This window comes from Artemia franciscana, chromosome 4 (assembly GCF_032884065.1).
Source record: "Artemia franciscana chromosome 4, ASM3288406v1, whole genome shotgun sequence".
Lineage (NCBI taxonomy): Eukaryota > Metazoa > Arthropoda > Branchiopoda > Anostraca > Artemiidae > Artemia > Artemia franciscana.
This window is the reverse complement of record NC_088866.1, coordinates 44,135,215-44,156,784: the sequence shown is the minus strand read 5'-3', so window position 1 is coordinate 44,156,784 and position 21,570 is coordinate 44,135,215. Positions and strand designations below refer to the sequence as shown.

The 21,570-nt window shown below is 34.6% G+C and overlaps 1 protein-coding gene across 2 annotated transcripts in view; it reads right to left on the bottom strand.

Annotated features, from left to right (window-relative positions):
• The window catches only part of LOC136026470 (protein MON2 homolog), a 483,967-nt gene that overhangs the window by 36,409 nt on the left and 425,988 nt on the right, over positions 1 to 21,570 (bottom strand). For both annotated transcript variants that reach the window (XM_065703078.1, XM_065703080.1), the window contains exons 2-4: positions 12,801 to 12,945; positions 6,044 to 6,165; positions 4,353 to 4,484 (exon numbers count right to left, since the gene is read on the bottom strand). In XM_065703078.1, the coding sequence (XP_065559150.1) occupies positions 4,353 to 4,484; positions 6,044 to 6,165; positions 12,801 to 12,945 (399 nt within the window). The remainder of the gene's footprint in view (positions 1 to 4,352; positions 4,485 to 6,043; positions 6,166 to 12,800; positions 12,946 to 21,570) is intronic.

Sequence of the window (21,570 nt, the reverse complement as noted above, 5' to 3'; positions counted from 1 at the left end):
TGGAGCACTGCACAAGATGCGATTGAACCTTTTTTTATCGGTATCTAATACAGATAGGCCTATGTGAAACTTTTTTAGACGAGTTTTCAATTGAAAGTATTCACGTTGAAGATTATCAATTTTTTCATTTCGGTCGAAGTAGACAAAAGTAAGTTGGTTTTAGCGTTTAGGTTAAAAATTGCAAACCAGCTCGCGCAAGGCTAGATTTCGCCAACGAATACTAAAATGCTTTTTGAATCTTATGTCGTTGATTGTTTTTTTCTAAACAATCAGAAACTGCTAATTGTAGTTAATTATCGTACTCCGTCAGGTAGTCAGCTAGAATTTATAAATCGCTTTGAAACTTCGTTGGATGAATTAGCTAGTCTTAATACTCCTTTACGGGAGATTTGATATTGATTTAATGAGGCTTGTATCTTCCAACCAGGATAGAATGGATAGACACACTGTGTAGTTTTAAGAATATCCGTTAGCTCATAGATTAAACCCTGTATGTTTTATGCCATCCAGGATAACTGAGAGGTCATTTTCACTAATTGATTATATTTTTTCATCTTACAGCGCCGTTAATACGTAAGTCAATCTTGATGATTCATCTGATCACTACATAATTATGGTCGATTTTCCGCTTTATTTCCCGTATAATAAAAATAGTCAAACAAAGCGTCGAGACTTTTTGCATTAAAATTTGTTAAATTTAATAAAAATGGCTTGGGGACATTGACTGGAGTCCAGTTGTCGCATCTTGAGGTATTATATGACATAAACAGTGAAGAAGTTAGAGGACCACAAGCTGTTCCTAATATGTTTAGTGATTATTTTATTCATGTTAGACAATCTACCGTTTCTGTAGAAATAAATTTTTATCCTCGCCGGATGCAAAAACTTTATTTCCCCCCCCCCCCCCTCTGAAGGTACGAGCATATTTCTGACCCCAGTTAGTTTTGTAGAGTTCCGTAGGGTTATTAAAAATATAAAAAGAGGTAACTCACTGGAATATGATGGACTATCAACAAAGTTATTAAAAAATATTGCTGGAGTGACTTCTGAACCACTTATTCATATTTTTAATTTATTTATCAGTTCAGGTATGTTTCCTAGTAGATAGAAAATTACCCGTGTAATTCAGTTGTATAAAAAAAAGTGATAAATATGATGTAAATAATTATCGTCCCATTGCAATTTTTCCACCTTTACCTAAGGTGTCTGAGAAAATTTTAAAATAAAGGATTTCTAATAATTTGGATAAGAAATTTTCTTTTACCAAATACCAGTTTGGATTTCGGGCAAGCCATTCGACACAACTCGCAGTTGCATCTCTTTTATTAGAATTAAATCACTGTTTAGATAATGACTTCCATATGGCTACTATTTACTAGGATGTTAAGACAGCATTTGACACATTAAACCATGAAATTCTTTCTGACAAAATGGATAATGTAGGCATAAGAGGGAGAAGACAAGACTTAGTAAAATCATACATGTGTGGACGTAGATTTGCGGTAGATGTCGATGGAAAACTGTCTAATTTAAAAATCTTAATGATACTGGTGTCGCTCAAGGTTCAGTAATAGGTCCGCTTTTATTATTGATTTATATTAACGATCTTCCGCAAAGTTTGCAGAGGAATATTAGTCATGCTATTCTATTTGCATATGACACAGCTATATCTGTTAAAGCGAGGGATTCAACTAAATCAATTGAAAATTTGATAGTAACTGTTACTTCAGTTAATCGATGGTACTGCTTCTAATAATCTATTACCAAGTTCTACTAAAACTGAATTTATGGTTTTTTGTTGTTCAAAACATGCCACTCCATTTATTTCTTGTCAAGAGCTTCAGGTTGGTGAGAATAAAATTTGTAGGAGAAAGTCATATCGTTATTTAGAAGTTTTCCTTGATCCATTGATGTCTTCTCGTAATCACATTCGTCATTTAAGGGTGCTCAAAATATTGGGTCGATGCACCGTGTGAAAAATATTTTTCCATTTTCCATACTAAAAATAATTTACCACTCCTTATTTGCTTCGTACTTGAATTACTTCTCAATTGTTTATTTTACAACTTTTTGGACGTATTTAAAACAAATACAAGTAATACAAAATAGGACAGCAAGAATAGTTGAAAATTTTTGCATCGACCATCAAAACTTAAAAATACATCTGAAACAAACTGATGTTCTGTTTCCTAAATTTGTCGGATTAAAAACGCATACATGATGTAAATGTTTCCTTATGACTCTTTAAAATTCAAAATCCTAAAAATTATTTCTATAATAAATGTCTGTTGATTTTCCCCCCTCGTTTGGCTCGTCGGTGGGCAGGATTATACCAAATTCCTTTCATAAGATGTGAAAGGTTGAGGTTTTCATTTAGGTACCTATTGCCATTCATTGCAAATAAATATAAGCTAAATGATAAAACTGAGATTGATCAATCACAAAAATCTCAGCTGTATGCAAAGAAGCAATTATTAAAGATTGCTTTTTAATGTTCGCTTATTTACCTTTAATGACGGAATTTAAAATTTATGATATTTTTCTTTATGTGTTTTGTTTTTGTATCCACGACGGGATGGCCTCCCAAGCCCCTCTTGCCCAGCATTTCTCTCCTGCCCAGCACTACCTTTCTCCCTTTCTTTCTTTTATTCCTTGTTTTCTAAGTTTTTGTTGTTTTTTTTTTTTTTTGTTAATTTGGCTATTATTACTATTATTACGAAGAGATGTATTGTTGTGTGTATATCATATTATTTACACACCCAACCTTACGAGCTCTGCTCTAAGTTGGGGGTTCATGCTTTTTTGCATTTTTAAGTATATTAAATAAAGTCAAAGTCAACTGAAGACGGGTGGACGGTTAGGTTTTATTTTTAGCATTCACGATACTATCTTCAGCAAGTTTTTAAAATGCAGGACGTGAAATGGTGAAAATACTATTGGCTAATCGGGAAAAACATGTTATTCGACATAATCTACAGCTTCCATAAAAGATGTCTGGTTTTAAAAGTGTTACCTTTTATTTCCTTTTTTTACTGTGTAAACAATTACCGTACATATAATTTACGAATATTAAGTAAATAAAAATAAAAATTCATAAGAAACTATTATTTAGAACTCGCGAGAACACCAAAAAACTAGAAAGAGTCAAAACTTGTAAACCAAAATATTTAATAGTAGCTAAATATTCTGATAAAAACAAGGTTCGCCTTACTTAGATTATATATTATTTATATTTCGACAAAGGCCAGTGATCCGGCTGGACTGCTGGCCTTGGCACTTCCACAAACCTTCTGGAGATCGGGCCCGGTCCGCCAGTAACTGGACACTGAGTGGAATTCTTCGTTCTAAGAAACAATTTCCATCTAACTTAGTTATCTCCCTCCACAAGACTTACATTAAGTTTAAAGTTGAATAGATAGATGGATTTATTTTGATGAAAGTCCAACTGGGCCAAAGTTACATACACAAAACAAGCGAAAAAATAGAGAAACAAAATGTAAAATGAAAAAACATTAAAACTGATTATTTAAGAAAAACATCACGATACCTCATTCCTACGCGGACAAACTTACCATTATTGTTTATATTTAAGTAACAGCTACTTTTCAAGTAACACCTGGTGCTCTCTTCTTGCAGGGAATCATAAAACCCTGCTGACAGGGCAGTAAGATTAGGTCTGTAATTCCAATGAGATACTATTACAACTTCTAAGCACAAGGTTTATACTGGTCTCGACGGTTGTTTTAAACAATTTTATCCACAACCTTCTCTCTGGCAATCTATCTCGAATAATAGCACCGCTCGGCAACAAACATATCAAACACACAAAACAATGTAACCAGAGGGTCAGTCTACTAGAGGATGTGCCCCGTGCTGGGAACCGAATAAATATCTTCGTCAGACACTACAATTCATTTTGGAACGGTTTCCCGAGGGCGTAATTACCTAAAGGTAATTCTATAAGCACGACTCACGAATATAAAAGACCCTAAGTAAATCAGCTTTTGACTAGTGGCATACTAAACCCTGATCTCGGCCTGGCACCGTGAAGGATGTCATAAGAAAACTCTTGTCACGGCAAATTAGCTTAGTTCAAATAATAATGCCAGTTGCAAGTAATGCTGGTTGTATCACTAGGATAGGCTCATATAGTGACTGTAATGAATATCCCTGGCAAAGATCACTCACATGAACTTAAACTCACTAAGTGCAAGGCCAATTATTTCTACATTTTACTCGCTGTTGCTTTACAACTCTAGCACGGGTGATATAAAAATTTAGCTCAGCTTGATTATTCTAATCGTTTCCTATGGCTTTTGCCCAAGATCTTAAACTAAGATATACATTATTACCTCTGTTTCAGCCCATTGTTTCTGTGCAGTATTGCGGGAGTGGTGAATTAAAATTGAACCATTTGCATCAACTTTCTGATCACTTGCAACAGTTGAAAGGGATTCCACTTTTTCTAACAGTGGGAACAGTACCTCAAAATAAAAAATTTGTTTCAATTACACGTAACAAAAACAAAAAAAGATCTTGTAAGACTGCTTAATCAAACAGATCGAAATAAATTACTGAATATTATTTTATACTCGACATAACTTGAAAACGATAATATTGGCAATAAACTGCAAAACGCTGAAAAAGTATTAATTTTCAGGTAGGGGGACTACGGTAAACACCTAAGATTTATCATATTATACTCGATTGTTCTTTCAAATCCTAGTAAATTAAAAAAGGCAAAAATTGGACAAAAATGAAAAGAGAAACATTGGGAAATAACCAAGTTCAAATTTTAACCATTGGTTATTCCATGTTCATATATAGGCTACATTGTGATTAGGTCTATTGAGAGGCAAGCTCAAGAAGCTATGTCTGGAGACTTCTACTGAAGGACTAACTAAACTATCATGAATGTGGATATCTGGGGAAGGTAAACAGGGAGGGTGTGCGAAAGCACAGGATGGCTGGCCCCCAACCCCCCATTGCACTTCCTGGCTGTAGGGCCAAGAAACGGAGATCAGCACCGCCGGTACGGACTGTAAAGTCTAATGCCGTATCCTTTACCTTTTTTCTTAATCATACCTTAAGAGACCATACCCGTCTACCCTTAAGAGATCATAAGAAGCTGAAGTGAATTAAAAAAATAAAACTTGCCTTACAAAAAGAAACAACAAAAAAATAGTAAAAAAAGATGCAAAAACTAGGACAATTTTACGAAGTCCAAACAAGGATCCCTAAGAAACAACTTAAAGAGCAATATAAAATGACTATCAGATGAAAGGAAAGTTCATAGTTCATACAAATTAAAGGATGGGTGAAGCTCCAAGCAGTGCTGTGACAAAAGAGAAACCTATTGGTATCTTTCCTTAACAGTGTTAACGGAAAAATTATATTTAAAGAGTCAAGATGGAAATTAATTGAGGAGGTAATGACCAAAATGAGGAACACCATCCAGCAGCTCATTGCTGTTATAATAATATCAACTGAGCAAGATTACAGTATTCTTTGTACGGAAAAAAAATGAGCTTTACAAAAACAAATTTAAGTCAGTAATTTTTTGCAGATTTCTAGGCTCTTTGCCTTCCCCTCCATCCTCCTGTTTTAGATCTGGATTTGATATAATAGTACGTGCTTATAATTTGAAACAGCTTATTTTTTTTAGATAACTTCGAAGACCACACTGCCTTTCCATGACAAAAGTAAAACAGTTCAAAATAGGGATGAAACCTTTTAATTGATAGTGAACAGATATAAAATTATTTAACTGCATATTTCGAACACATATACAGCGTTCATCATCAGCAGTAAAAATGATGAACACTGTATATATGTTCGAAATATCCAGTTAAATAATTTTATATCTGTTCACTGTCAATTAAAAGGTTTCATCCCTATTTTGAACTGTTTTACTTTCCTTATTTTTTTAGCGAGGCTTACGATACTCCTGAAATTCACTCTAAGAAGAGAATTTAAAAAAAGTAAAAGTATTTGAAATATCTCCATTTAGAATAAAAAAATAACTTATTAGCGGATAGCTTACTTGCCAGAACACAGCTTGCCATGTCTCATTATGAAGTAGACCTCCATGGGCCGACACGGTTGAAAATAGTGTCTGACCAGCTGATTTTCGTACGGCTGGTCGTTCGTCCACACAAAAATCACCTAAAATTTAGCTAGATCTTTACACTTTCCCTCTAAATTCCTTTTTCAATTTGTACAATGAAGTTCACATGGATTCGTAACCTCAGAACACATATACAAAATTGCGGAGAGCGGATTGTATTGTTTTGATTCATGCATAAGATTATTTAAAAAGGCCACACCTTCCTATCCTTTTACAGTCTCCTTGTTTGTAGATTCAACATGACTAGAATAGACCATCTCTTCCTTTTCTTGCTAGCTAATAGCCATTTCAAGCGAGTAACTGGGTATTACTTAAAAGAAAAGATAAACTAGATTTACGTTGCATGGCAACGTCAAGTGTTGCACCAGGTTAGTTTCTTCATCATCGATTAATCATAGTAGCTGTGAACCCCTTACATCTTTTAAAAAGCTATATCCCAAACAGAATTTGTTCTTCATTAAAAAAAACAAAGACAGGTTTCCAAGAAGAGGTCTCAAAATACACTGTCTGTTAAAAACAAACTTCATTTTTTTTCAATTTCACGTCCCACTCATGTTACTTTTTAATTTCAGCATGAAAACAAGCTAATCATGCATTAGTTTGTCCTAAAACATAAAATATAAAATAAAAACAGGCTAATGATGCATTAGTTCGCCCTAAAACATAAAAATAAAAACCTTAGCAAATGTATGTTATTTCTAAAAATGCAGAATGCACAAGCTAATGATATGTTCATTTGCCTCAAAACATAACAACTTTTATTTGTTAAAATAAAAGTTCAATCACCAAGTGATTGCCGAGTGACTTGCCACTTGTATAGACAATCCTGCTTTCTAGGGCTTTATGAGAGAAAGGATGAGAGCGCTAGGACACATTCTGCAGATGAAGGATGCCAGATTGCCAAAGATTTTCTTTATCGGCCAACCGCCTAGGGCCAAACGAAAAGCATGTAGTTCCTGAATGAAGTGAGAAGATACCGTAAGGAAAGATTTAAGGAAAATGGGAACTTCTTGAGATGGTGTAAAGAGGGAGGTTTTTAATATATTGAAAGGGAGGAGGAGCGTACGAAGTTGGCCTAAGATGGCCTGGTGCTGCCATCTGACACAATATTATCAAACATCAAGTGAATGAACTTGGTTAAATAAAGGTTTATAACAACCATTTATTTTATATGGACTACTTGACTGTTTATGAACGGAACCGCCACCGTGTGCCATTGTTGCCTCTCAAAGTAGAAAGCTCAATGTATCGTTTTTCTATCATGTTGAATCAACTGGTTTTCCCAGAATTTTCAATATTTGAGAGAGAGAATTTTTTTTTTAAAGAAAAATACAAAAAAAGGAAAATTTGCCAAAAATCCTTATGGCCTGTGCCACTCTCGAAACTACAAAATAAATCACTTATGAATGGATTCCCATAAAAAGTTAAAAAAAAAAAAAAACAAGCAAAAAAAAGTCAACATTTGAGACCCTGTACTATACTAACCTAATATAACAACACTGTTATGCACTATTTCCCTACTTTATCTATATACATATATATATATATATATATATATATATATAAATAAAGAGGAAAAAATCATGAATCATAAATACCAAAACAATAGTCCCTAAGCAACCCATGAAAAGTCGGCCTATCAGTCTCTTGAACTATATAATAAGGAAGGAATTCCCATATAGAAGGAAGAACATGGTGAATCAAAAATGCAGACCTTGTTGACCTTTTAATCGGTTTTCTATTTGCTGACTAATTCCTTGTCTTACATCCAGACTCATCTCTCTCAAACACACTAACCAAACATTCAGGTGCATTTTTATGCAATATATCAAACATAAATAGAGCCTTATAAAAATTAAAAAGACCTGACGTTGGTAAAATATTAACTTTTTTTTAACTATCTCTTAACTCATATACGATTATCACAATTAAAAAGAACCCGAATCGCCGAATTTTGGAGAGCACATAATGACTTCAAATGTGTTTGAAAAGTAGATGGCCACACCGAACAACAATAAACCTAATAAAGGTGGACAATAGAAAAATATATCAATCTAAGCATACTAACTTGGAAAAAAATTTCAACTTTCTGAGAATCCCTACATTCCCACCAATTTTAGATGATGTACATTGTATGTACTTTGAGAAACTAAGAGTCTCATCAACTATTACTCCAAAACATTTCACAGACGGTACATGCGCAATACGGTAAGATCCGACATTTAATTCCTTCACCAAGGATAATAGTCGGGCGATCTAGAAAAAATTACCCAAAGAGATTTCTTAAAATTTATCTTTAGATGATCAACCCTCATACACTTTTCTATCCTTGATATGCTATCTCTTGTCATAGGTAATAATTCACTTTCTGTTCTTGCTGCCACCGTAAGACATGTATCATCCGCAAACAGCAATAAAGCTTGATTAGGGTCTCTTTGTATTTGGACCCTTCCAACATCAATATACACCCCATCAAGTGCTAAGCGTAAGTCATTTACATATATTGCAAACAATAGTGGTCCCAAGGGGGAACCCTGTGGGACTCAACATCTTATTTTATAATCCATTGATGGACCTCCAATTTCACTAAAAACGAACAGAAATTATTACGCATATGAGGGATTTGCCTCCTCGTAATACCTCGCTCTTTACGCTAAATTATTTTTAGTGGTTTCAACTATTTATTCTACGGCCTTTGTAATTCAGGGATCATTCTTAAGGAATTGGGACAAAATTTAAACTTTGGTGTTAAGAGCGAGGTATCGACGAGGGGTGAGCATCCTCATATACGCAATAAAAACATACGAATATAGAAGTCCGCTACGTAAGTTAATTCGTAAGTTACGTATATTTTTTACTTATAAAAATGTTCGTAAAAAATTAGAAGTTCTAGTTGCCTTTTTAAATAATCAAAAAATAGGAGGGCGACTAGACCTCCTCCCTCGCTCCTTTTTTCTTAAAATCTTCCAATCAATTGCAATTAATTAATGTGCAAAATTCGTTTTAATTATTTATGTGCGGAGAGCCAAGATCAAAACATGCATTAATTCAAATACCTCCGGAAATTAAATACAAAAAAACAAGTTTTTTTAAATGAAAGTAAGGAGCAACAATAAAACTTAAAACGAACAGAAATTACTCCGCATACAAAAGGGACTTTTCCCCCTCAACGCCCCGCTCTTTACGCTAAAGTTTCTTACTGTTTTAAAAAGTAGAGTTAAGAGAAAGAGTCAAACTTTAGCGTAAAGAGCGGGGCGTTGAGGAGGAAAAGCCCCTTTCATATACGGAGTAATTTCTGTTCGTTATAAGTTTTGATGTTGCTCCTTACTTTCATTAAAAAAAAGCTTGTTTTTTTTATTTAATTAAATGTAAAAAAAGAAATTAAACTTGAAAAGCATTACAGATTTAGAATAAAACAAAAAGAAGATTTATTTGATGTATATACTGTTATCGAAGCACCTTTTTTCTAGATTTCTGCTATTAGCCCTGGTCGCTCCTCACTCACATTTAGTTACTACAAACTGCATAATAAGTAGCTATCAAAATTTTATCTCAAATACTTGTCACTTGAAGCATTATTCGCTCCTTAATTACAGTTCGTTGTCACATAACTTTTCAATATATAAAATTCAACATAGAACGCATTTCTTCAATTAAACTTCGATAAAAAAAATTTGTGGTAAAAACTTGCTTCCACCCTCTGAGGAAATCCCCCGATGACGCTCAAGAGTGCCTTCACCTTTCCATCTTTTGTGCTACCTATAGTGTATAAAAAAAATAGTAATTTTTCTGCAGTACGAAGGGAGCAATCACCGCACAGCACCTATTTTCAAGCTTGATCGAACTGAATGGAGATAAGAGACTATCACATATAAGTAGCTATGGCTATTCGTAAATAAAAAAAAACGGGAGCCGTATCAACATGAAGTTTTACAAGCAAAATTTGTTTGTATGAGGTATAGATCTTTGGGATGAAATAGATATAAATTAAAAAAAAAATCTTGTACTGAAAAAGTACCTAAAAAAAGAGTTAACAGTAAAAATTAAGAAACTTCTGGAAACACTTTTATCTCCAAACACACGAAAAAGTAATTAATTTTTCCTGTAACCAAGAACAATTAAAATAAATCTCAAGATTAAAAAAAAAGCGTGTGGTAACCACGAAAGTTGTTTTTACTATTCAATTCTGAAGTCACATTTCATGCCCCCCTTTCATTATTAGACTAAAAGTTTCGATTTTTCTGGGTGGATTCTTTTTTTTTCCTTCTTCCTAGAACATTCTGAGGCCAAAACGTTGGAAAATTTTCAGGATAAACAAATGGCCCAATGATAGACCCCATGTGAATGGAACATTCAAAAATATGCGAGAAAAAAGATGAATCTTTTCAAGCAAGACTGTATTACAGACACTAGTCCCTAGAATGTCTCCATAGGAAAACAATTATAAAATATTTTTCTCTGTATGGCTGAAAAAGAATTAAAAATCTATGCTCTAACCTGGCCAAACAACATTACAGAAAATTAAAGAGATGTGAGCAAAATCGTTCTGGAATACATTTTCATCCCCCTGAGACTCGTGATAAGACCACAAACGATGCAATAACGGATCTCATTTTAGTGGTACAAAGACTACCGCCTTTCCACTGATTAAACAAAAAAGAAACAAGTTTTTTTTTAAATGAAAGTGAGGAGCGACATTAAAACTTAAAACGAACAGAAATTACTCCGTATATGAAAGGGGCTTTTCGTCCTCAACGCCTCGCTCTTTACGCTAAAGTTTGACTCTTTCTCTTAACTCGACTTCTTAAAAATTTAAAAACTTTAGCGTAAAGAGCGAGGTATTGAGGACGAAAAACCCCTTTCATATACGGAGTAATTTCTGTTCGTTTTAAGTTTTAATGTCGTTCCTTACTTTCATTTAAAAAAACTTGTTTTTTTTTGTTTAATTTCTGGCCGTTTTTAAATTAATGCATTTTTTTATCTTGGCTCCGCACATAAACAATTAAAATGAAATTTGCATAATAATTTTTTGGCCTAAATGGCTTTTTCATAGTTATAAATGGAAGATTTTGAGAAAAAAGGAGCGAGAGAGGAGCCCTAGTTGCCCTCCAATTTTTTTATTACAAAAAAAGGCAACTATAACTTTTAATTTTTTACTACCGTTTTCATAAGTAAAAAATATACGTAACTTACGAATTAACTTACGTAGCGAACTTCTATATTCGTATGTTTTATTACGTATATGAGGGGGCTCACCCCTCGTCGATACCTCGCTCTTTACACTAAAGCTTAAATTTTGTCCCAATTCCTTAAGAATGACCCCTGAATCACAAAGGCCGTAGAATAAATAGTCGAAACCACTAAAAATAATTTAGCGTAAAGAGCGAGGTATTACGAGGAGGTAAACCCCTCATATGCGTAATGATTTCTGTTCGTTTTAAGTATTAATGCTGTTCCTCACTTGGAAAAAACTTTTCATATTTATTTTTTCATTGTTTTTTTAAATAATGCTAGAAAATCCTGCGCCCCCTCCATTGAAAGTCTCTTCCCCCGTGAGAAGTTTTTCCATGGAAAGATCCTCCCACGTTAACCCCCCCTCAACTCTCCTCCCAAACCAAAAAAATCCCCCTGAAAACGTCTGTACACTTCCCAGTAACCATTACTATATGTAAACACAGGTCAAAGTTATTAACTTGCAGCCCCTCCCACGGGGACTGCGGGGGAGTAAATCGTCCCCAAAGACATAGTTATTAGGTTTTTCGTCTATGGTGAATAAAATGGCTACCTCAGAATTTTGATCCGGTGACTTTGGGGAAAAATGAGCGTGGGAGGGGGCCTAGGTACCCCCCAATTTTTTTGGTCACTTAAAAAGGGCACTAGAACTTTTAATTTCCGTTAGAATGAGCCCTTTCGCGACATTCTAGGATCATTGAGTCGATACGATCACCCCTGGAAAAAATAAAAAATAAAAAAAATAAACACGCATCCATGATTTGTCTTCTGGCAAAAAATGCGAAATTCCACATTTTTGTCGATAAGGGCTTGAAACTTCTACATTAAGGTTCTCTGATACGCTGAATCTGATGGTGTGATTTTCGTTAAGATCGTATGACTTTTAGGGGGTATTTCCCCCTATTTTCTAAAATGAGGCAAATTTTCTCAGGCTCGTAACTTTTGACAAGTAAGACTAATCTTGAAGAAATTTATATATTTAAAATCAGCATTAAAATGCGATTCTTTTGATGTGACTATTGGCATCAAAATAAGCATCCATTTTTTAGAGTTTTGGTTACTATTGAGCTGGGTCACTCCTTCCTACAGTTCGTTACCACGAACTGTTTGATCCAAGTCATACTATCCTTCCAAATACCCCCTTCTCCCTATTTTCTCTCTCAGGCACTAGTTGTTTATAAATTATTCATTTTATTCTTATTTCTCTTTGTCTCAGTTTATAATTATTTTTTTTTCTATTATCTGACCTAGAACGCCAATGTGACCTTGTTAGAATATGTTGTTTATCAGTAAAGCATTATCTTCTCTATTTTACTTAAACGAAATTCTTTCAAAATAATAGAAAATACTCAAGATTAAACATCTGAATAGCATTAAATACAATATCTAAAAAATGTAATTTCTATTGCTATTATATTAGCTAGGATTCTGAATTATTTACCAAGTTTCATATAGAGACACATCCAAAGTCGATCAAAAGGCTGGAGCTTTACCATATCCTTTAAGCTAAGGAAATCTTTTTCTTCTGTTGCCAGAGTCTTTTTGAAGGATTCTCTATTCTGATAGAAATAGTCAGAAACGTTCCACTGTAAAAGGATAAGAAATTAAAAACAGTGATTGCCAAGCAGCGTTGAACAAAAAAATCCATCTTCCCTAACCCTAAATAAAGAAAAGATTTAACAAAAAAGAGTTGTTTTGTTTTTATATATGTACCGGAATAAGTTTTTCCATTACAAATCGGTTTTCACGGTATATTATGCAAAAACGACCAAAGTTCTAAGCTGTAAAATTGATGATTTTCACTTATATAATAAAAACCGATAAAACCCCACAACTATCAAAAAGTTAGACTATTTTAACTTTTTATTATAATAGTCTCCTACATCTTCATTTTATTGCGTCAATTTTCCAGATTTTCCGGCCACTGCCTTTCCTACTAACGCCCATTTTTTCAACTGAGTCTTTCTCCATTTAAAAGATCATTTTAGTAGTTATTTTTAACAATAAAAGCCAGCTGCATGAAGATTAAGAACAAATGAAAAAGAATAAATACAACAGTGATTTCCTCTTTTTCTAAATTTCTTATTTTCCTTTACGTTGAAATAGAAAATATTTCACAGTTCAATAAAAAGAGCAACTAGATTTAAACAGATACAACGAGGTGTGTTTCAAAATAACGGATAACCGTTATTTCCATTTATCTCATAAGTTTATATATTTTTAAGGGAACATGTCCATTACTTATATATGTCAAAAAAAAAATCTAATATCTAACGACACATGATTCAAGTAACTATAAAAAAATTCCTGAGAATAGAATAAATTTTGTAAAAAAAGAAATAAAGTTATTTTTATGAAAGCGGTTTTTCCATAAACAATATATATATACCAAAACCTGAAGCAGAGTTTGTTAAGGTAAATAATCGCCTCGCTACGCCTTAATACATATTTTCTTACGCGAGCTCAGCCACCAAGGTCAATACCCGACATTCAACCACCAAAAAAAAAAAACATTCAGGACCTCACATCTTCAATCCATCACACCCAATAAAGACTTCATTTTTGTATCTAATAATTGAAGAAACCAGGAAATTATTCGCCCACCCTTTACATAAAACCTAAAACAATAATCTTTCATCGCTCTTCGGAACTCATTAGGGTTTGATACCTGTATAATATTCAGTGGCATACTATTTCAGGCTCTAAAGTAAACAAGACACACAAAAAAATTTGCCTGAGCAGTAGCTAATCAAGGTTTTTAAACTAACTTCAAATCTTGTTTTAAACTCGTGACCATTTGAAACCGGCAAAAGAAGACAGCTAGAACACTTGGGCAACACAATATTTTGGCCCTAAAACATTCAGAACCCAGTCACCACTCTCACCACTTGATCTTGAAGCACCCTTAACCGATGCAGATGAACTGCGAACGTAGACAACCATACAGTAACACAGCACACCAGATGTCTATACAAAACAGAGAAACATAGTGTTCTTATTATATTAGAGGGAAAAATCTGCTTATGTTTTCTCATTATTTCGATGCTACAAGCGATCTTAGCAGAAATCATGATGGACATGGTTCTTCTAACCGTTTAATTGTCACCGCCCAGTCTATACAAGCTAGAGTCATATAGAAGTCTTCATGGTTTATATATATTAATTATATATATATATAAATATATATATATATATATATATATATATATATATATATATATATATATATATATATATATATATATATATATATATATATATATCAGTGCTGTCACTTACTTGAAGTACTTTTACTTGAAGTACTACTTAAGTAAAATTTTCCATTACTTGTACTTGTACTTAAGTAAAAACTCTTGGGTGTACTTATTACTTGATACTTGAATAAGATTACGAAATACTTATTACTTAAGATACTTTTAATGTACTTGTTTTTCAAATACTTTACCTTTGACACGAAAATTTTATGGGTGTGTGGTTTAGCAATGTACAAGAAAACATCACCTTTATATTTAGAGCAAACTCAGATATAGCTATTGTGTGTGTGTGCTTTGGCAATGTACATGAAAACATCACCCTTTAGATTTAGAGTAAACTCAGATATAGCTCCATGCTCTATTTTCGGATATGAAATAAGGTATTTGTTTTTGACGATAAACTTATTGTATGATTAACACTTGGTTTAATTTTTGTTTAAAAGTTATATAACAAAGAAAATTGAAATTATTTCACAGTTCACTGGTCGACAGTGAGCTAAAATCCCTTGTTTTGTGCAAAATGTTGCATACTGTAGTCCATTTGGGCTTATATTTCTGACATTAGTGTTTAAGTTTTATCATCTCGTCAACTGAACCAGATTTCTACCATTTCATCATCTTCAGGACCATTATTGGTAAAACTACTGAAGCTATGAATCTTTGCCCATCTAAATGTTGTCTGCAATAAACAAGTCTAGGGAATTCTATCTGGATCCAATGCAGTGGTATTTTGTCAAATTCGTTCCAGCAAATTCAGGTATTCAGACGAATCTGACTTATTTGTCACTCCATTCATAAGTTATAGGCCCTACTAAATTAAACGAAAAGTCAACTTTCTTAAAACTTGAAACCCTCTCCCCTCGCCCTATTTGATATAGGGTTTGTGATACCAGAACTTGAACCAGATTTTAGGCATCTTTGGTCTAGTTTTCATTCGGATCCGTTACTCCATTTTCCAGTTATACTAAATTAAAAAGAAAACTTAAATTTTTCAGGAATTAAAACCAGCCCCCCTTTGTTAAATTTGAGCTAGGGTCTTTATCTCAAAACTTGAAATGTGTCATGGTCTTAGGCCTCTTTGGTTCAACTTTTATACAGATCCATCACTTTAGTCGCAAGTTACTCTGAATTAAACGAAAAACTGTTATTAGCAGGTAAAGCTCTCTCCCCCCTGTTTTATTTAAGCTAGGGTCTTCATCTTTCAACTTGATGTGTCTCATGATCCTTGGCACCAAATTTGGCCATCAAAATTTTCATGCAAGTCCAATCAGTGGTTCTCCCTCTATATGTGATTACACAGACGGACAGAAAGACAGACAGACGGACAGACGGATTTAGCAACGTCTTAGGTAGACATGTGGGCTCATTGGATCCAAAAAGAAGGAAAACAATAGCATATCATCATCCAGGCATCATCACCTATTTGGATAGCGGAAAATATCCATCAAGATAGGTTTTTGAGATCTGTCGGTCTATCCACCCGTCTGTGCAATGGAGTATAGCAGGAGAACTGCCAGTCAGATTTATATTAAAATTGAACTATTTGGATTGAAATTGAGCTTAATTAAGGCAATGGGGCTTTAAGTGTTAAAAAAAATTCGAGTTTTTCGTTTAATTCACTGTAACTTGCAAATGGAGAGATGAATTTCGATGAAAATTGAATAAAGATGCCTAAGAGTATGATATGCATTGAGTTCTGGGATGGAGACCCAAGCTTAATTAGGGCGAGGGGGAGGGGACTTTAAGTGCTAAAAAAGTTGAGTTTATTGTTTGACTCAGTTTAACTTGCGAATGAAGTAATAGATTTCAATGAAAGTCAAGCCAAACATGGCAAAACCATAAAACACATAATGTTTGGAGAGGAAGACCCTAGCTTAATTAGGGGGAGGGGGCTATAAGTACTAAAAAAGTTGAGTTTTTCATTTAATTCAGTGTAACTTGCGAGATATCGATGGATCTCAGTGAAGAGTGAACCAAAGGTGCCTAAGACCGTGACAGGCATCACGTTTTGAGATGAAAACCCAAGCTCAAGTAGAAAGAGAGGGAGTGGGTTTTAAGTGCTGAAATCTTTTGGTTTAATTTAGTATAACTTGCAAATGGAGCAACGGATCCAAATGAAAGCTAGACCAAGGATGACTAGGATCAGGACTCATATCGAGCTCTGATATCACAAGCCCTGTCTAAAATAGGGCGAGGGGGAGGGGGTTTCAAGTTTTAAGAAAGTCGAGTTTTCCTTCAGTTTATTAGGGCCTACAACTACTTCCGGCCATGGCTTGCCCAAAGCCTGGAATAGCCCTTTTTCCAAAATAAGTCAAATTGAAGCCAACCTTCAACCAAATATTCCATCCCCAGAGAAAAATTACTTTGTATGGCACTTGGTATTTACCAAGTGACATACAGTTATCGCAAATTCTGTCGGTCTGTCAGTCCCGGTCTTGCTAGTTTAGGCACTTCCAGATAAGCTAGGACGATGAAATTTGGCAGGCGTATCAAGGACCAGACCAGATTAAATTTGAAATACTTGTTTCCCCGATTCGACCATCTGGGGGGGGGGGAGAAGTGGGAGGACAAAAATTAGATCGGATCTTAATTAAATTTGATATTTAGAAAGAATTCATGTCTCAGATTTCTTATTTCAAATCCTGACCAGATCTGTTGACAGTGGGGGGACCTGGAGGGGGAAACCTAAAATCTTGGAAAATGCTTAGAGTGGAGGGATTGGGATGAAACTTAGTGGGAAAAATAAGCACAAGTCCTAGATACATGATTGACACAAGTAGAACGAATTCACTCTCTTTTGGGGAGTTGGGGGGAGGGTTAATTCTGAAAAATTAGAAAAAATGAGGTATTTTTAACTTACGAAGGAGTGATCAGATCTTCTTGAATTTCATCGGATGAAATTTTATATTTAGAAGGACCTCGTAACTCAGATCTCATGTTTTAAATCCCGACCGGATCCAGTGTCATTGGGGGGGGGGGGGACCGGAAATCTTAAAAATGCTTAAAGTGATCAGGATGAAACTTGGTGGGAAGAATAAGCATAAGTCCTAGATACGTGATTGACATAACTGAAATGGATTCGCTCTCTTTGAGGGATTGTAGGGGGTGTTAATTCGGAAAAATTAAAAAAAATTGGGGTATTTTTAATTTAAGAGCAGGTGACCGTTCGTGAGGTATTCTTGAATTTGATATTAAGAAGGAACTCATGTCTCAGATCTCTTATTTTAAAACCCAACCGGTTCTGGTGACATTGGGGGAGAGTTGGAGGGGGAAACCGGAAATCTTGGAAAACGCTTAAGAGTGGAGAGATCGGGATGAAACTTGGTGGGTAGAATAAGCCAATGTCGTAGATACGTGATTGACGCAACCGGACTGGATCCACTCTCTTTGGGGTAGTTAGGGGTTCCAGTGATTTGGGGAGTTCGGTACTTCTGGACGTGCCAGGACAATGAAAATTGGTAGGCGTGTCAGGGACCTGCAAAATTGACTTGATAAAGATGATTTCCCCGATTTATCCATCAGGGGGGGGGGAGGTGAAGGGAGAGAAAAAATTAGAAAAATGAGGTATTTTTAACTTGTGAGTGGGTGATCGGATCTTAATGAATTTTGATATTTAAAAGGGCCTTGTGTCTCAGAGCTCTTATTTTAAATGCCGACAAACATTAAGCCTCTGATTTTTCTTTTAAATTAATCTATTGATTCTTATAATTTTGCTAGAGCTCATGCCATATGAGCTCTTGGCTCTTACAACCTCGTTACAAGTGCCATATGAGCTCTTAGCTCTTGTTTTATTCCTTTCTTCTCAGAATATTTTCGATTTAGTCTCATGGTTTTTGCCACTTCATGGTGTGATTACATAAAAAAAAACTAGTTTTTTTAACTGAAAGTAAGGAGCGACATTAAAACTTAAAACGAACAGAAATTACTCCGTATATGAAATGGGTTGTCCCGTCCGCAACCCCTCGCTCTTTACGCTAAAGCTTTTAATTGTTTTAAAAAGCAGAATTGTGGCAAAGAGTCAAACTTTAGCGTAAAGAGCGAGGGATTGTGGAGGGGACAACCCATTTCATATACGGAGTAATTTCTGTTCGTTTTAAGTTTTAATGTCGCTCCTTACTTTCAGTTAAAAAAACTAGTTTTTTTTTTATGTAATTTCTGAACGTTTTTGAATTAATGCATGTTTGATTTTGACTCTCCACGCATAAATTATTAAAATGAAATTTGCATATTAATTCCTTTTTTTGGCCAAATGGCTTTCTCTTAGTTTTGATCAGACGATTTTGAGAAATAAGGGATGGAGAAGGAGGCCTAGCTACCATGCAATTTTTCGGTTGCATAAAAAGGCAACTATAAATTTTAATTTTTAACGATTTTTTTTTATTAGTAAAAAATATACGTAACTTTAGAATTAACTTATGTAACAAAATTTTTTATTCTTTAATTTTTTTTATGTATATGAGGGGGGTTTGTACCCTCGTTAATACCTCGTTCTTTACACTAAATCCTAAGTTTTGTCCCAATTCTTTAAGAATGACCCCTGAATCAGAAAGGCCGTAGAATAAATAGTTGAAATTACTAAAAATACTATAGCATAAAGAGCGAGGTATTTATCTCCTCCTAAATACATCGCTCTTTATGCTAAAGTATTTTCAGAACCCCTCATATTCGTAATAATCTCTGTTCGTTTTAAGTTTCAATGCTCTTTTCTTTCAATTGAAAAAACTTTTCCATGTTTATTTTTTCTTTTTTTTATAGTAATTTTAGAAAATCCTCCGACCTTTTCATTGAATTTCTGTTCCCCAATGACATATTTCTCTAAGGAAAGATCCTCCCACATAGCCCCTTACCCTCAGCCCCACCCCCAAAACCAAAAAAAAAATCCCCTGAAAACGACTGTACACTTCCCAATAACCATTATTATATGTAAACACTGGTCGAAGTTTGTAACTTGCAGCCCCTCCCCCAGGGACTGTGGGGGAGTAAGTCATTCCCAAAGACATAGTTATTATGGTTTTCGACTATGCGGAACAAAATGGCTATCTCAAAATTTTGATCTGTTGAATTTGGGGAAAAAATGAGCGTGGGAGGGGGCCTAGGTGCCCTCCAATTTTTTTGGTCACTTAAAAAGGGCACTAGAACTTTTCATTTCTGTTAGAATGAGCCCTCTTGCTACATTCTAGGACCACTTGGTCGATACGGTGACCCCTGGAAAAAAAAAAACAAAAAAAAAACAAACAAATAAACACGCACCCGTGATTTGTCTTCTGGCAAAAAATACGAAATTCCACATTTTTGTAGATAGGAGCTTGAAAATTTTGCTATAGGGTTCTCTGATACGCCGAATGCGATGGTGTGATTTTCGTTAAGATTCTTTGACTTTTAGGGGGTGTTTTCCCCTATTTTCTAAAATAAGGTAATTTTTTTCAGGCTCGTAACTTTTGATGACAAAGACTAAATTTGATGAAACTATATATATAAAATCAGCATGAAAATCTGATTCTTTTGATGTATATTTTAGCATCAAAATTTCGTTTTTTAGAGTTTAGTTTACTATTGAGCCGGGTCGCTCCTTACTACAGTTCGTTTGACCACGAACTGTTTGAAAACTGCTGCTAGAAATAGATAGGTTGCAATTTCTGCCGTATTGTCTTTTATTATATTTAAATGTGTGCTTGCAGCGTGCCTGCGTCCCCTTAAAAGTTATGTTTCTTACTTTAATATGGGTTTTTCTTTTCAATTTTAGAATTAACGAATGAACTATCTAAGATTGGACTGTCAGTTAATGCGTCTAAATGCGAGTTTATTTTATCTAATAGCCCTTATGCGGTCGCTCCATTCGCTGCTGGGACTGCAATTCTGCCATGTTCTTCTTTAGTTAGTTGGCTTGGTCTGTGTTAAGGTCCAAAACTTTCCACTACCTTTTCATCCCTAGTGAATCAAGCCGTGAAAAACCTATGCGTCGCTTACGGACAATATCCCCAAACAAAAGCCGTTACAACCGCAACGGTTTGTGCATGATTTATAACACTTATTGTACCCTTTTGCTTTTGTTTTGATCAGGCATGGCTCATCTGTTTCGTAATAAAAATCCCCATACTCTACGTGTGGCTTATTTCAGATATTGCAAAATCCTCCTCCGGCTTCCTAGATGGCACCAAAACAGAAAAATAATTGCTCGATTTGGTTTAATAGATATGCCTTCTTGGATTTGGTCTTCCAGTGATGATTTATGTAAAAAGACTATCTACTTTATTCACTGTTACGACCCTCTGCAGCCTTTTTTCCATATTGATGCTGGTTAATTAGTCCACGTTGACTTTTGTTAGTTTGAATTTTTTTTCTTGCTGTTTATCGTTTTTGTTTATTTATAATACTCTGTACTTTGTGTTTTTTTATACTTTTACGGATAATAAAGTTCATTCATTGATTCATTCATTCATTCTGCAGTTTGACCAGCCGTATGGAATGCGTCTGAATCAGCGGGCTTGCTGCAAGCCCATGATTTTATAATATATGTTTGTAGGGAGTTTTACCGACCATCTGAATTGACTACACACCATGCGGCTTGCTTGAGTGAAAACCAGCCAAAGGATATAGATGCCATACATTTTCATAGCGTATCTGGAATTTAACTTGAAAACTTAAGGCACTTTCCTTGTAAAGGTGCCGAGGGCGAGACATGCCATCAATTGATTTTTGACTTTTGACTATTGAGCTTTAATTTCTCTTATTAAAAAAGTCTGCAACTGACTCACTTGGCTCCTTATTTTTGAATTTGAGTTTTTTTGTTGCTAAGGTTTTTACTTATTTGATCAGAGAATGAACTACTTTATTACCTTTTATCTTTTTTAAAGTCAAACCAAAGTTTCTTTTTCTGTTTTCAATATTTTTTCCACCATTCCCACATGTTTCAGAATAACCCTGTATTTTTTCAAACATGCCAGATTTGATTGAAAT